Source organism: Oxyura jamaicensis, chromosome 5 (assembly GCF_011077185.1).
Source record: "Oxyura jamaicensis isolate SHBP4307 breed ruddy duck chromosome 5, BPBGC_Ojam_1.0, whole genome shotgun sequence".
Classification (NCBI taxonomy): domain Eukaryota; kingdom Metazoa; phylum Chordata; class Aves; order Anseriformes; family Anatidae; genus Oxyura; species Oxyura jamaicensis.
Genome location: NC_048897.1, coordinates 44,630,734 through 44,645,692, shown reverse-complemented (window position 1 = coordinate 44,645,692; position 14,959 = coordinate 44,630,734). Strand labels below are relative to the sequence as shown.

The 14,959-nt window shown below is 37.4% G+C and overlaps 1 protein-coding gene across 5 annotated transcripts in view; it reads left to right on the top strand.

Annotated features, from left to right (window-relative positions):
* PPP1R13B (protein phosphatase 1 regulatory subunit 13B) overlaps nucleotides 1–14,959 on the top strand; it is a 71,190-nt gene that overhangs the window by 51,700 nt on the left and 4,531 nt on the right. For 2 of the 5 annotated variants that reach the window (XM_035326813.1, XM_035326811.1), the window contains exons 5-14: nucleotides 1,226–1,327; nucleotides 2,346–2,520; nucleotides 2,892–3,088; nucleotides 4,852–5,016; nucleotides 5,773–5,953; nucleotides 7,732–7,887; nucleotides 10,621–10,790; nucleotides 11,657–12,158; nucleotides 12,643–13,409; nucleotides 14,803–14,940. In XM_035326813.1, coding sequence (XP_035182704.1) covers nucleotides 1,226–1,327; nucleotides 2,346–2,520; nucleotides 2,892–3,088; nucleotides 4,852–5,016; nucleotides 5,773–5,953; nucleotides 7,732–7,887; nucleotides 10,621–10,790; nucleotides 11,657–12,158; nucleotides 12,643–13,409; nucleotides 14,803–14,940 — 2,553 coding nt within the window. The remainder of the gene's footprint in view (nucleotides 1–1,225; nucleotides 1,328–2,345; nucleotides 2,521–2,891; nucleotides 3,089–4,851; nucleotides 5,017–5,772; nucleotides 5,954–7,731; nucleotides 7,888–10,620; nucleotides 10,791–11,656; nucleotides 12,159–12,642; nucleotides 13,410–14,802; nucleotides 14,941–14,959) is intronic. The other 3 variants (XM_035326812.1, XM_035326816.1, XM_035326815.1) reach the window with 3 other exon arrangements.

The following is a 14,959-nucleotide window of genomic DNA, read 5'->3' as shown; positions in this document are numbered from 1 at the left end:
TTACTCCACTTTAGTTTGCACAGACTGTTTTTCACAGATTCTTGTCTTAAATGGTCCAGTCTGCCCAGAAAAGCTGTGGCTGCCACATTCCTGGAAGTGCCCAAGGCCAGGCTGGATGGGGCTTTAGACAGCCTGATCTGGTGGGAGGTGTCCCTGCCTATGGCAGGGGGTTGGAACTGGATGGGCTTTAAGGTCCCTTCCAAACCATTGGGATTCCATGAAATTTCACAGTCTTGGTATGTGAGCTTAGTGACAACCTCTTCTAAGGATTCTCACATGTACTTGTCCTGCACAACATAAATAATGCTAAACAACAGAATCACAGAATCATCCAGGTTGGAAGAGACCTCCAAGATCACCAAGTCCAACCTCTGACCTAACACTACCAAGTCCTCCACTCAACCATATCCCTAAGCTCTACATCTAAACGTCTTTTAAAGACCTCCGGGGATGGTGGCTCAACTGCTTCCCTGGGCAGCTCATTCCAATGCCTTTTGGTAAAGAAGTTCACAGAATCACAGAATAGTCCAGGTTGGAAGAGACCTTCAAGATCACTGAGTCCAACCTCTGACCTAAACCTCTGACCTAACGCTAACAAATCTTCAACTAAACCATATCCCTAAGCTCTACATCTAAACGTCTTTTAAAGACCTCCAGGGATGGTGACTCAACCACTTCCCTAGGCAGCCTATTCCAGTGCCTAACAACCCTTTCAGTAAAGAAGTTCTTCCTAATATACAACCTAAACCTCCCCTAGCACAACGTTAGCCCATTCCCCCTCATCCTATTAATTAAAGCTGCCAAGGTACCTACACTGAAAGTGTCAGGAAAGGAAAGAAGCTTCAGGTTCCAATTCCTGCTTTAATGTACCTGCTTGCATGTCTACTATTGTGTGTTATATCACCAGTGGGTGCCAATTCCAGAGAACATCTTAAAGTAAATTTAAACGTAGTATGAGTTTTTTTTTCTCCTGTTTGTTTTGTCTCTTAGTGTTCTCTTTCATCTGCTTTTCCCCTTCTTGCTTTTTCTGTCACTGGTATGTGTGTGAGCTGTGTCCTTTCTTGATGCTTTGGTCTTCCTCTCTAACAGGTATCCATCATTTTTCTTCCTCTAAGGACTGGGGGGGGGGGGGGGTAGTCTTCCTCTGACAAGTGGGGATCTAGCTTCTAACATCAGAGCGTTCCATATACATCACCACATTGACGTAACGTTTTGCGGTCTACAGGTTGGGAATCCACGTGTTGAGCTCACTCTCTCCGAACTTCAAGATATGGCTGCCCGACAACAGCAGCAGATCGAAAATCAGCAGCAAATGTTGGTTGCTAAGGTAATAATTAGCAGCAAACAAAATATAGGGTTTGTAATAAATACAAATATCTGTCAGTGTGTGCAAACGTGAGTTTTTTGGGGTACAGATAAATGCACCAAGTCATGTTAAATAAGCTTAAGCAGTTAAATAAGCAACAGCTATGTATCTTTATAAAAATGTTGCTAGGTTTTGTCTCTTTTGTGAGGCCCACTTCGTTATCGATAATAGACCAGCCCTGACTCTATGTTCGTGTTTATTAGCTCATTCACTTCAAACTTCAATATAGTAACAGTGATGCGAGATGAGAATGTGCCCATTTCAAATATATTCATGTGTTACATTTCTGAAGTCTGAGGTGTGACACTCTAAATAGATTTAGATTCTAAATAGAGTGGGTTTAATGTTTTTGACATTGTTCTTGATGTTATAAAATACAGTACACATGGGATGCTTGGAGTACAGCACAGTGTCTTTACAAGCAATAAACCTAACAACTCTGTTCTTTTTTGGTGGAAATAACATAGAAAAAGTAAATATCTTCATTGTGTGTCCGTCAGGAGGATTGTTATTAAGAACTGGAACTTTATCTTCTAGTAGGCCAGCTTGTTTAAATGTTCTGTTGGGAGTACTTTGTGTTCACTGAGAAGCTTGATAATGGTGTTGGAAGTTCATTTTGCAATGGTAGGAAAAGCGTTAATAGCAGCAGAAGCCAAATGCCAGAAGGAAGCTTTCACTGATAGGCTTGATTCTTCAGGGTATATGTGGTTTCACACGTGTATGTAAAGCTGATGTTTGGTCTAAAAACTTCTGAATTTCTTAACATAAATGTAACAAATTTCTTTTAAAGAGGATTTTTCTTTTCCTCAGGAGGACTGATGCATGTTTTAACTGGATACGACTTTTTCTGATTGCTGCAAAGAAAATAAGCCAAACAAACAAAACCAAAAACCAGTGATCATAGTGGTAGGCTTCACTAAATCACCTTTTTTCTATAAATAAGAAGGTAACAAGTACCTTTTGTCTTTTATTTTGTTAGGAACAACGTTTGCGTTACCTGAAGCAGCAAGAACGTCGTCAGCAGCAGTCAGTTTCAGAGAGTGAAAAGCTTCAAAAACTTAAAGAACGTGTTGAAACCCAGGAGACAAAGTTGAAAAAAATCCGTGCCATGAGAGGACAAGTGGATTATAGCAAGATCATGAATGGCAATCTGTGTATGTGGAATTTCTAAGTATACTATTCAACTGTATTTGCTGTTCAATGCATATCTGGCAAATAATGTCCTATGCTGTAACAGGATTTCACATAGAATGTTTATTTGTTATGCAGAGTTTGCCATACATTTCTAGGAAGTTCATACATGATGTAATTTCTTGTTTGTTTTATGAAGTCAGAGTAAGTAATCAGAGTAAGTAATCAGAGTATCTATTATAAATGTTAGCAACTCCTGACATAAGTATTTTATTATGTGTATGAGTATACCAGGTTTCAAACTAGTGTGTTATGCTTACCAATACCCGTATAATTAAAAATTAACAATCTCTCCTGTACTTGCTTTTTATTATTGTTATTTTGTTAATTTTAGCAACTGAAATTGAACACATAAGTGCCATGTTCCAGGAAAAGCAGCAGGAGCTACAGGCTGCAGTATTAAAAGTAGATCAACTTACTCAGCAACTGGACGACTTAAGGAAAGGGAAGCTGAATGGGTTTCAGTCTTACAATGGACAAGTAACAGGACCTGCAGCAGTAGAATTAAAAAAATTGTATCAAGAACTACAGGTAAGAAATTGAGAAATACAGTTTAAATGTCAGTTGAAATAAGTCATATTACTGCCCTTATGGGTGGACGTTTTGTTCTGCGATCTCATAAAATTGGGAGTATCAGAATGTTAACACATAAGGTCCTAGCAAGAATCTTTTTAAAACAGGATTTCATTAGCTTTCAAAACTACTTCTGTTGCTGCTCATACACATAATGAGGCAAAGTGTGAAAGCATTCTGAAGGGCATTTCTGAGCAGTATGGAAGATACTGAATGCGTACAAAGTGCTTGTTTTAATCTCTCTCCAAAAGAAAATTTCATTTCAGTGCTTTTCTGCTTTGCAAAGAAGTGGATATAGCACACTGACTTAGATTTTCGTCTTAGTTTGAAGACATGACTGGGCAGCAACTAAGAGTAATTTAAAAATATATTGTGAAAATATAGCTATAATGAGTATGTAAATAAACAAAAATACATGGGAGTTATAATTTTGATGATTTTCTTTAAATGTTAAGCTGCACTATATTCACTGCACTGTTCAGTATGCTATACAGCATACTACTATAGCTACACTGTATTCATGTTATTCACTGTACCACTATCTTACATCTTTATCCAAAAATATTGGTACATCTGAAGAATTGTGTTCACATCAGTAATTAACTATTCCATTCACATTGGAATTTTGTCCAGTTTTTACAATTTAAAGTTATAGTATGCTTAATATTTAATGTGTCAGTGTGTCAGGATTGGAGGGGTTTTTTTCAGTTTTCTCGTACTTCCCTGTGATTGAAGCAGCAGGCCTCACATGCATTTAGTATTTCAAAATGACTTTAAATTTCAAGATTAGTCCCACTTTTTCCTTTATGTGAGTATATATGACAAACCAATTAATCCATGAGTAATTAGAAATATGGGTCCTTTTTTCACCTTTCCATTTATACAAGGCTTATCTGCCTTCCAAGTATTTCTAAATGCAAAGATGCTCAATGGATTAAGGTTTCTTTCTTGTGCTTCACAATGATCCCATACACGTTTATCAAGACTTAAGTTTGTGTCAGGTTTGTTTTTTTTGCATGCAACAGTTGCCATGAAAAGTAGAATATTGGGACAATACTGTCAGGATTATTGAAGGTATGAAAAAATGCCAATGGAAAAGCAAGATTAAAAAAAAAGTCATAGTTGATTTAAACTATAAAGGTAATCACTCTCCTAATTTACTGGAAACCTGCTGTGAAGGCTTCAGTTTAATCCCCATTCGGAGAGAAAAATGGGTATCCAGACCGTGCGCTAGCAGTTCAGTTAAATTCCCTTCTAGGCATCGAGAAGTTATGTGTGGAACTGGAAACAGAATTAAGAGCATAATTTCTTGTACAAGTTTGATATCACTTAGTATTTAGTTCCCATGATATTCAAACTTGCATTGTGGTTAAATGTAACTTTTAACAAGTATTTTCTAGTACTTAATATTTCATTGTGGAACTGATTTATGAAATGTATTTTTGCCTAATTCTTTAATCCAGTTGGTATAAATGGGATGCATGCTACATGTTTGAGGTGTCCACTAGCTTAGTAAAAGATAGCATGTCCTAATGTTTTCTTTTTAACAGTTGTTCATGGTAATTTGACAGGCTGTGTGGAAGCATACAATCAGATGTCAGAACATGGCTGATCCGTGTTGCATCATTTTTTTAACAACATGTTAAAAACAACTTTGGCCAAGACAAAATGAAGTAACTGTCCTAACAAGTGCTGTTTTTATTATTTTTTTCTCCTTTCAGATTCGGAACAGGCTTAATCAGGAGCAGAACTCCAAGCTTCAGCAGCAGAAAGAACTCTTAAACAAACGTAATATGGAGGTGGCCATGATGGACAAGCGAATCAATGAGCTGCGTGAACGACTATACAAGAAAAAAGTTGAGGCACGTCAAAAAGAAAACATTCCTGTAAGATAAACTATTCAAAGGGCCCCACTTTAGTTTATCAACAGCCTATTAAAACTACATAGAATGTCACTTTATTCCTAGCTGAGTAGTACAGTTACATCTAAAGAACCCATTTTGAAAGTAGTAGGCTTCTTAAAACTATTTTAAGTTTTTCCATAGATAACAGAAAACTGCTGCTTTTTTGTGTGGTACAGACCATACTGGATTAAAATTTATAGTATAGATTTGTAGGAAGTTGGATTATGGGCTGTTTTTCAGAGCATAAAAGCATCAAATAGGTAGGTTTTTTGTTTGCCTTTGTTTTTCCCTGGAACAGAAAAAATGATAAAAATGTAATAAAGGATCTGATAAAATTAGCTGATAGTTGTCTGGGACTTTGACTAGAATCAGTAGACCTTATTTCTGAGGACTAAAAAGATCACTTATGGATTCCCCTATGTATTCCTAGCTGGAGGTTTTGATTTCAATACATTTTATTTATTTATACAAAAGGTACATTGAAAAGAGACCTTATGCAGTGAAAGTTTTCTTCATGAAAAGTATGTGCTGTGGCTGAGAAATTTAATTTTTGAGGTGTTAGTTTTAAGAGAAAAAATGTCTTACTAGTTCTTTTTTTTCCATAACATGGAGTATGGTAATCTATTAAAGTGAATTAGCTACAGTGCATGGTTCCAGATAATTAAATTTAGACCTCCTGCTCCTGCATGAATGCCTAGATTAAATGGAAATTCACGTTTCAATTTGTCTGATTTTTAGTTGAATCGTATTAATGGAACTTCATCACCCCAATCATCTTTGAGTGCTTCAGGACGGGTGGCAGCTGTAGGACCTTACATCCAAGTTCCAAGTGCTGGCACTTACGCTGTACCAGTAGATCCAGTTAAACCACAGTCTCTCACCATTGCTTCTAGCTCAACACATGGGAGATCAAAATCTGGTAAGCACCTAAGTATGACGATTGTTAATATATATTATTTGGAAAGGAGTAATAAGAAAAGGAGTAATCTTAAGAGATCCTGTGTTGAGATAATCTCTATAGCAGAAAAGGCAAGTTTTAGATGCTGTTCTGTTCACTGGACACTAGTCATTTGGCATGAGCCATTTTTACTTCTTCCCATGAGTTTTTCTCAGGAGGTGGAGTGTGTTTTCTTTGTGATTTTACTAGGAGGTAAAACCCTAAAAGAAGCACATGTTCCTTTACAGATTCTGTGAATTAACTGTTCTGTCTTAATAGCTTTTCAATTAGTTTGTGTGTTTGAATATAATAATGAAATCAACTTTGTGGCAAACAACATTATAAACAACTATTCATAGTATATGCACAGCAAACCAAAACTACTGAACTAGTAAAAATAATACTACTACTCAGAAGGAGACTAAATAGGAGAATGCAATAAAACTATGGGAAGCTTTTGCTCCTGCAGAGTTATGAGCATTTGTGGTTCTTGAAGCGTTTCTGAAGTGGCATAACCTTAGCATTGATGGTGTTTACTTGTATCTGCCTTCATTACTGAAGCAGCTGCCCCTCTAGAGTATTCTCCATAATTGAAATTGGTTCCCATGTTTCCCAAAATTAATAATTCTATCTATATTGTAAAATAGGAGACACTTTTTAAAATTTACATTGGAGAATGACAGAAGCAAGTCATGACACTTGTGCATTAAGTTTCCATTTTGGTACAGCTCACTTGTGTGCTCCCATCTTAGCAAAATCAGAGTTCTTAATAAGTGGCTAGTTTAATGTGCATAATACAAATATTTATTGATTTATAAATACAAATAAATGTGCATAATAAAAATAAAAAATGCATGGTCCAATCGATCTAACTACAGGACTTGATTTGGCAAGATCTAGGAGAGACTTAGAAATGAGATAAGGGATGACTGCTATACCAAAGCTTCCACAATATTCACACGCATTCCAGTACTTAAAACTGGATACACCAGCAAAGCTTGCAACATGCTTCCAAACAGGGAGGAAAAGATTGAAGGAAAGGCCATCAGAACCTCTCTACGTCTGTAGGAAAGAACAACAGGAATGTCCCCCCAAAAATCCCAAGGTCAGGAAGTGAAAGTAAACAACAAAATAACTTTAAACAAACAAACCAAAAAAGCCCACAGAATTTTCCAATGATATTAGTGGTGTAACAATATCTTTAGTTTGATTCAAAGGCTATAGAAACCCAATCACTATTTTTATAGAAAAATTTTAAGAGTATGGAAGGATCGAATTGTGGGGTGAAATGACAGTTTTGCAGCAGTTTTGGATTTGGATGTGTGGATTCTTCTTCAATGTATGGGGCAGTTCATAACTTTTAAGTTCATAAACTAGAAATAATTCACTGTTTTATAAATCTTAACCTTACTATAGAAACACACACATACTTCTGGACTGAACTCACAAGGTTTTAAGATCTACACATGAGAGTTCTTTGATTTTTATAAAAATACTTGTTCTACCTTAAGACTGACTTTGTATTTATTACTTTGAACATACTTGAAGAAAGTCCAGTAAGATAGATCTATTTTAAGATAATTTTATATGCTCCCTGGAAGAAAAAAAGTGGGATTTTTTTTTTGCAATTGTCATGCTTTTGTTTCTCATTATCTGTGTGTTCCTGTTCTAATTTCTCCATTGTCATTGTTTTAATTTTTCCACCACTTTTTTTTCTTTCTTTTTCTGTGTAACTGGATCTGCCTTGGTGTGTCCGGTAGAAACAGACTGGGGGTGTGTGAAAAAATCTCCAGACACCTGGAAGGTTTCTGATTTAGACATAATAGTGGATCCTATTCTGTCACCTCCCACTTCTCTTCAGTCTGCTGTTCACAATGTCATCCGTCTGGCACCTACTCTCTTTGACACCCAGCACTGTGAGTCTGTAGAAGATACTTGGCTAGCTAAGAACTCAGTTTTTAATATGGTCATCTGAGCTCTTGCATACAGATGCATATTAAACAGCACCTTTAGAACTTGTGTTGTGGGCTGGTATGTAGCGGATGCTGTTGAGATGTAAAATTGTTTAGAAGTTGCTTTTCACATTTGAAGTAAATGGATTTGTGGCAAATTCATCCTTAGAGTACTGCAATAGCATTCCAAGGATGAATTTTCTTCATTGACAAAAATAGAGAAGAATCATTAGAAAATTTGTGGTAATCACCAACTGATGTTTTAGTGTATCTCAGAATAGATATAATATATACAAAGTTAGCTTGAGTTATTTTGATTGAAAGTTTGAGAGTTTGTTTTTTACTGGCCCCAGAGGTGGGATAAAAGCTCACCTTGTCCAAGTCAATAGCAAGAATCTTGCTGACTTCAATAGGACGAAAATGCTATACTTGGCTTACAGTTGCTGTAGCAAGTATCATGGATCCAGACCTATGATAATCTTTAGGTAAAATCAGAGGAAATGCACAGGAACCCGTGTGTCTGTTGCTGTCTTATTTATGTAAATACAAATTTGGTTGGTGGGAGTTGAAATGTGCTGGGTGTGTTGGGTAGTCCTTGGGTAGGCAGGTAGACGAGAGTGTACATTTGGAAGAGAAAATGAACTCCGGTGATTGAAATGGCTGTGGGGTGGCTGAGAGTCAAACCGAAGACAGATGGGAGACGCTGCTTGGTTGCCTCCTATGAGCACCTGGTGCCATATGCTGCAGCTGGAGATTGCAACCACAGCTTAGTTAAGTGCACGAGATCCACCTTAGGTTGCAGGAGTATATGAAAGGTGTGCTCATACAAAGTGCATGACAGTTGCAAGTCTGCCAGATTGTAATATGAAGGACATGAGGATGGGAGCCTCCGTTACGATGACTGTTACGTAAGTAGAATGAAACAGAAGTTAAGAGGAGAGAGGGTCTGGATTTACTTCCAGTCTGTTACCTCAGAATTCAGATCATGCTACATACTTCATTCTCAGTGTTAAAATAAAGAAGTGTTCATCCTGTTTAAATGACCTACCACAAAAACAGTCTTGCTCCAAAGTAATTCTTTCTCATGATTCAAACACAGTTGATTTAAATTTAAAAGGTTAATGCAATACTGTGTATGGAATTCCAAGGAATAGTCTGCATATATAGTTAAAATAATTACTAGGGTAGCTCATATGTAGGGGTATAACTCTCTTTCTTGGCTCACTTAAAAGCAAGCAATATGATTTGAACAAAGCTCATTGAGGTATTCACAAGTAATAGAATGAATTTGCACTCATGTAGTAAAAACGTTGGGTGACAATTGTCCAGAAGTCTTCAGGTTGTCGTTTTGGGGACGGGAAGAAGAGGGATACTCAGTAAAAAGGATAAGGCTCGTGTAGAAAGTAGTGGGGAAGTTGAATTCAACATAATTAAAATATTTCCATACATCTTGGTCTTAGACTGTCACCTATACTAGACAGAGGATGGCATAGAATCCTAGAAAAAGTCTTGCTTTTCTAGGATTTTTTCTATTTTCTAGGGACTTAAGAGTGAAATGAAACAGGAAACACTGCCATTAAATGCCTGGCTTTCATTTGATCTTTTTTTACTATGGGCTTTTGCTGTGGGGTTACTGTGGGGTTTTACTATGGGGTCCAGAAATCTCAGTTAATCCCCCCCATCCCCCCCATTTAGTTGCCACTGTCTAGTAAAGCGTTACATGTCATCTCTACTAAATGTTCCACTAAGTTAACTGCAGGAGATAGGGAAGGAGAAATGATCTCTGATCACCCTACAGACATCTAAAGTTTGATCTGTCAAAAGCAGATTTAAGCCCTAGAATCTAGCCAAGGATCTGTCTAGTTACTGTAAGCCAGATCTAATTATACGGTGATTTAAACTCTCTCACTTACCTGGGGAGCAGAAAGTAAATAGTCTGCAGTTAATAAAATAATGTATCAAAGCATGCAGGATTCGTTAAGGATTTGTTGCCTCAGTTTACGTGCAGCTTTGCATGATTTTGTTTTCATTCAATGAAGATATAGAAGTCCATGACTTGTATTTTGGCACTGTGACTTCTTGTTGTCAGCTGACTTTATATGTTTCGTTAAAATTAAATCTCTGAGGCAATGCTGATCAGGTGAGTATGTAGAGGAAAAAACAAAAGGTAAGTTAAGAGCCACATCCAGTAAAGGAATGTAGGCTTTTGTTCTACCACATTCTTAAAATGAGTTTTTACTTCCTGTTATGAGTCAATGAACCCACTAACAATAGTTTAAATTTGGAATAAGTCCACATGGAGACGTAGATTTAATGTGTGTCATAATTTGAGAGTGTTCCTGGAGAGCACCAAAGGAAATACGTTTAAGTGTTTCTGTAAAGACTTTTGTCTGAACTTTAGTTTGCCTTTTAATAGTAAAATGTACAACACTCAAAAGAAAATTTTAACAATCTTTTTTTTTTCCTATAGGAATTTTTGATACAATTCAAATGTCAAAGGCTAACGAACAGCATGTTATATATACAGTGATTGGGTTGGGGTATTGATTTCTGAATCAAACATTATAGCACTTCATCTGATTTCTGGAATCAAATTAATCCTGTTGTAATCTAACCTGTTCCATTTCACGTGTTGTTATTGCTTGTTTACAGTGGTGGTATGGATTATTTTAAATAGTGTTTTCATCTGTTTTCAAGCTAATGATGGAAATTGGCCAATACTTAAGCAGAGCTCAGCCCCCGTGGTAAAACCCCCTCAGATCTCCAACACAGACTGGAAAGAATCAAGCATGGACACTGCTTTAAAACAAGGAACTATATCCAGCCAACCTTTGCCAACTTCAGTATTAGGAAGTACTGATAAGCTGGTGGGTTTACTCTGTGGTGCATTTTTAGATCTGTTTTGCTGAAATTATGAACCTTTGGCTGCCACAGCCAAACTTTATTCAGATATCTACACTTTTTTCATTTCTCTGCTTATAATTATTTAAAATGTCACAAGTGAAATTACCTTTGTATCCCCTCCCCCCCTTTTCCTTTGTGTTCTTACCACATTACAATTGATGTTTTTGTGTGTTTTTTTTTCAGCTTCAGTAGTTTGGTGATAGAACTTTCTGTTCTTTTACATATCCGGTTTCCCCTTTTCTCCCCATTTGTTTGTCCTAATCATCTTCCCCACCTTCCTATTTTTCCAATTCACGTCTTTGTTACTGTTTTTCCTTGGTGTAAATTATCACTTCACAACATGCTCTTTCTCTTGGAGGAAAAAAAAAAAAAAAAAAAAAAAACTAAATCCATCCTTCAGTGAGTCTACTGGTGGTGTCTGTCTGCACTGTGGTTCTTGTACTTTATGAATTCTTTAACACTATAATCTTTAAAGAATAAGGGCCCTTGTCTTTAAATTGTTTTGGTAAACTATTACTGCTATCACATTATACATTACCAATTATCAAATAGATACAGAGGTCCAGAACCTAGATCTGGTCATTAAGGCTTTGAAAGTACTCAAGTAGTTCTGGATTCGTATTAACGTCTTATAACTGAAGATGCCTTTAAACGGTAGGTCTTGGTGGTAAATTCAGGTAGAAATTTGTAGTGGTTAAGGAAGGCAAAGTACTTACACTGACTCCTTTATTGTCACAGATCATTAGTCTGTTTTGTTGAATGAAGAATATTCTTGCTCACAAGTATTTTCTTTAATGAAGTTTTATACTTTTTTTTTGTTCTTACATAGGGCCTTGACCTGGGGAAAGTGCCGCCAACAATTCCTGGTGTAAGCAAGCAGTTACCTCAAAACTACGGGACCTATCCAAGCCCAGTTCCTTTAGGAACAGGTTCTACAAATTCTCTAGAAAGAAGGAAGGATGGCAGCCTGCCCAGACCCGGAACGAGTATAACAAATCGGCAAAGACCCGTTCCACTCCCGCCGCCAAGCAATGTGCATCAACCCAGCTCTTCACAGCAGATTCAGCAGAGGATTTCTGTACCTCCCAGCCCCACGTATCAGCCTTCTGGCCCCCCGTTATTCCCAGGAGGAGATGGCAGGCCAGAACTGCCTTTAACTGTGGCCATCAGACCTTTTCTAGCTGATAAAGGATCAAGACCTCAATCTCCCAGAAAAGGGCCACAGACAGTGAACTCCAGTTCCATCTACTCAATGTATCTTCAACAAGCAACACCACCAAAGAATTATCAGCAAGCTGTATATAATACCTTAAATAAGTCAGTAAAAGCAGGTAGAATATACATTGCTTTATTTTTTTGTCTTCTGAAATAGACTATTAAAATCTATTTGTTAGGCTTAGTTTACGTATCAGTATAAATGACATCTTGTTTGAGAAGCCTCTCTAAATCTGTGAGAAAAGTTCTGTTTGTTTGCTTTTTTGTCCGTAGTATGGCAGCAGAATGATTCCATTTCTTTTGGGGGTGATAAATAAGCATACGTTCAGTTGCCTTTTATTTAAAACAAGATAGGAATAGAACAGTACGGTCTGGATGCTCCATCTATGCTTTATAAATAAGTTGAAAAAAATCATGTATAGAGAGTTGGTGGTTGCCATCACCAACAGGTGAGTATTTTTGTTTTGATGGATTCCAACAAAATTATTTTCTGTACTAGTGTCAAACAAGTAGCAACAAAGACGTACGGTTTATTTGCAAATATTTTATTATGCAATTTGAGAATAGTTCTTCACTGTTTCCTATCGTTTTTTCCTTCAGTTTATGGAAAGCCTGTCTTACAATCTGGTTCAACTTCGCCCTCGCCACTGCCATTCCTTCATGGTTCTTTGCCTGCCCAGACTCCTTCACAGCCACAATCTCAGCCTCAGACTGAGGTCTCTGAAAAAGATCAAGAGCTGGAAAACGCTCCGCCACCCAGTGAAAACACCAACGTGGAAAATATTCCTCGTCCTCTCAGTCCTACTAAGCTCACACCTATTGTGCACTCACCCCTACGATATCAAAGCGACGCTGACCTGGAAGCTCTGAGGAGAAAATTGGCCAATGCTCCTCGGCCGCTGAAGAAGCGTAGTTCTATCACTGAACCAGAAGGCCCAAGTGGACCAAATATACAAAAATTGTTGTATCAGCGCTTTAATACTCTTGCTGGAGGAATAGAAAGTGCTCCTTTCTATCAGCCAAGCAATCCCCAGGACTTCATAGGCATCTTAGCAGATGTTGATAATGGTAATGCCAGCACCAATGGCAATATTGAGGAGCCCATCTCCGTGCAACCTACAGTTCCTGTTCCTGATGAGCCACCCCCTTCATCAGATGCCAATGATAATGAATTGCCTTCTCCTGCTACTGAGGAACTAATCAGCACTGAAACCACAAATCAAACATCTGAGACAACTGAAGACAACAACAATAATCTCGCTATAGTTCCTTCTACTGAAGAGTCATCCAGTCCCACGCCTGAGGTCAGTTCTCCAGTAGAAGATGAAGTTCCTCAGCAACCTGCTCTTCCTCCTCCAGCTCCTCCAGTAAGTAACTAAGAGACAAATTTTGAACTACAGAATTAGCTGTGTGTTAAGCTTACCTTCTTCCAGTTATGCTTAAGGTTAAGTGCTATGCTCGCATTTCAAGTTTTGATACTAAAATAATAATTTTTAAAAAGTGACTCCAAGGAATAATCTGATGGAACAGCTTTACTAGTGGAGCTGTTTAGTAAGGAAAGCAGACACAGGCAACAGGAGGTTGTGTATGTAATTTAGGATGTAGAACTTCTTTTGGGATATACTGTTGTCATAGAGCTAATTCTGGTATCTGAGATACCATGAAAAATAATTTTTCATTTCTTCAGGGCTATAAATTTAAGTGTTTATGTGAACCTATGAATTGCAGTGGAGATTTATATTTGCATACAAGCTGAAAAGCTATTATAGGAAAAATACATTCCTTTCCCCCTCTCAGTAGAGAGGAGACCGAGGCTGACGAATCTAACACACACAGCTGACTTGTTTTAGCTGAAAACTTTTTCTAATGGATTTGTTTCCATTTGAATTGCTTTCCAAGTTCCTCTTCCAGCACCAAAATCTTTTAAATACTTGTTGCCTTTGTCATTACCAAAATCCACAGCATATGGAGCATTGAAGGTGGGGAGCAAAATGAATTTTATTCTTAGTTGTGTTAACATGACTCACTTTAACACTGATTTCAAAACATATCTCCACTTCTTGACTCACCTAGAGTTATCATAGATTCTTTAGCAAAAACCTCACATTCCTCTTACAATTTGACTGCAGTGTGCACAAGGTGGTGTTTTGTGTGAGTTTTCCAGGGGGACAAGTGAACCAGGATACTTCTGGAAGAACGGAGTATGTTAGCAACAAATATTACTCATGCTGGGAGGCTTGTTTTCCAAACTGAAATAGCCATGCTAAGCAGGGGCGTAAATGAGAGCAGACTTTGTGATGCTACAGACTAAACGCATTCTGTAAAGCTCTAATTAATAGTAGATATTTTTCTGGGAAGTGGCAAAGACACGTGAATGATGCAGAATATTCTCAAAACACATTTAAATGTGCTTTGGATCGTGAGGAAATTTCTTCTGATTACACCATCTAGAATGTTGCATAAAAGAGCTTTATGGACTTTTTCTCACAGCAAGTCATTGCCTCAATACTTTTGTCCCTTGTACTTGTTACCTTTTAAATAGGAGCCTCTAGATTATATCAGCATGCTTTTTCATTTTAAACTGAGTAAATTATAGTAAGATATTGAGTATTTTATTAATAGACTATAATAGAAGTGTTGGCGTAGTTCTTGCGGCAATCCAAGGAGGATGGGATTCCTTATCTACATAAAAAGTAACTGAATGGTTTGTAACACCTCTGCAACCTGAAGTAATGCCTTTAAACCTTCTTTTCCACCCAGACCAAACGTACCAACCTGAAGAAACCTAATTCAGAAAGAACAGGCCATGGTTTGCGAGTGAAGTTCAATCCACTGGCTCTTCTCCTAGATGCTTCATTGGAGGGAGAATTTGATCTTGTACAAAGAATCATATATGAGGTGAGCTTCTAAACAAAGG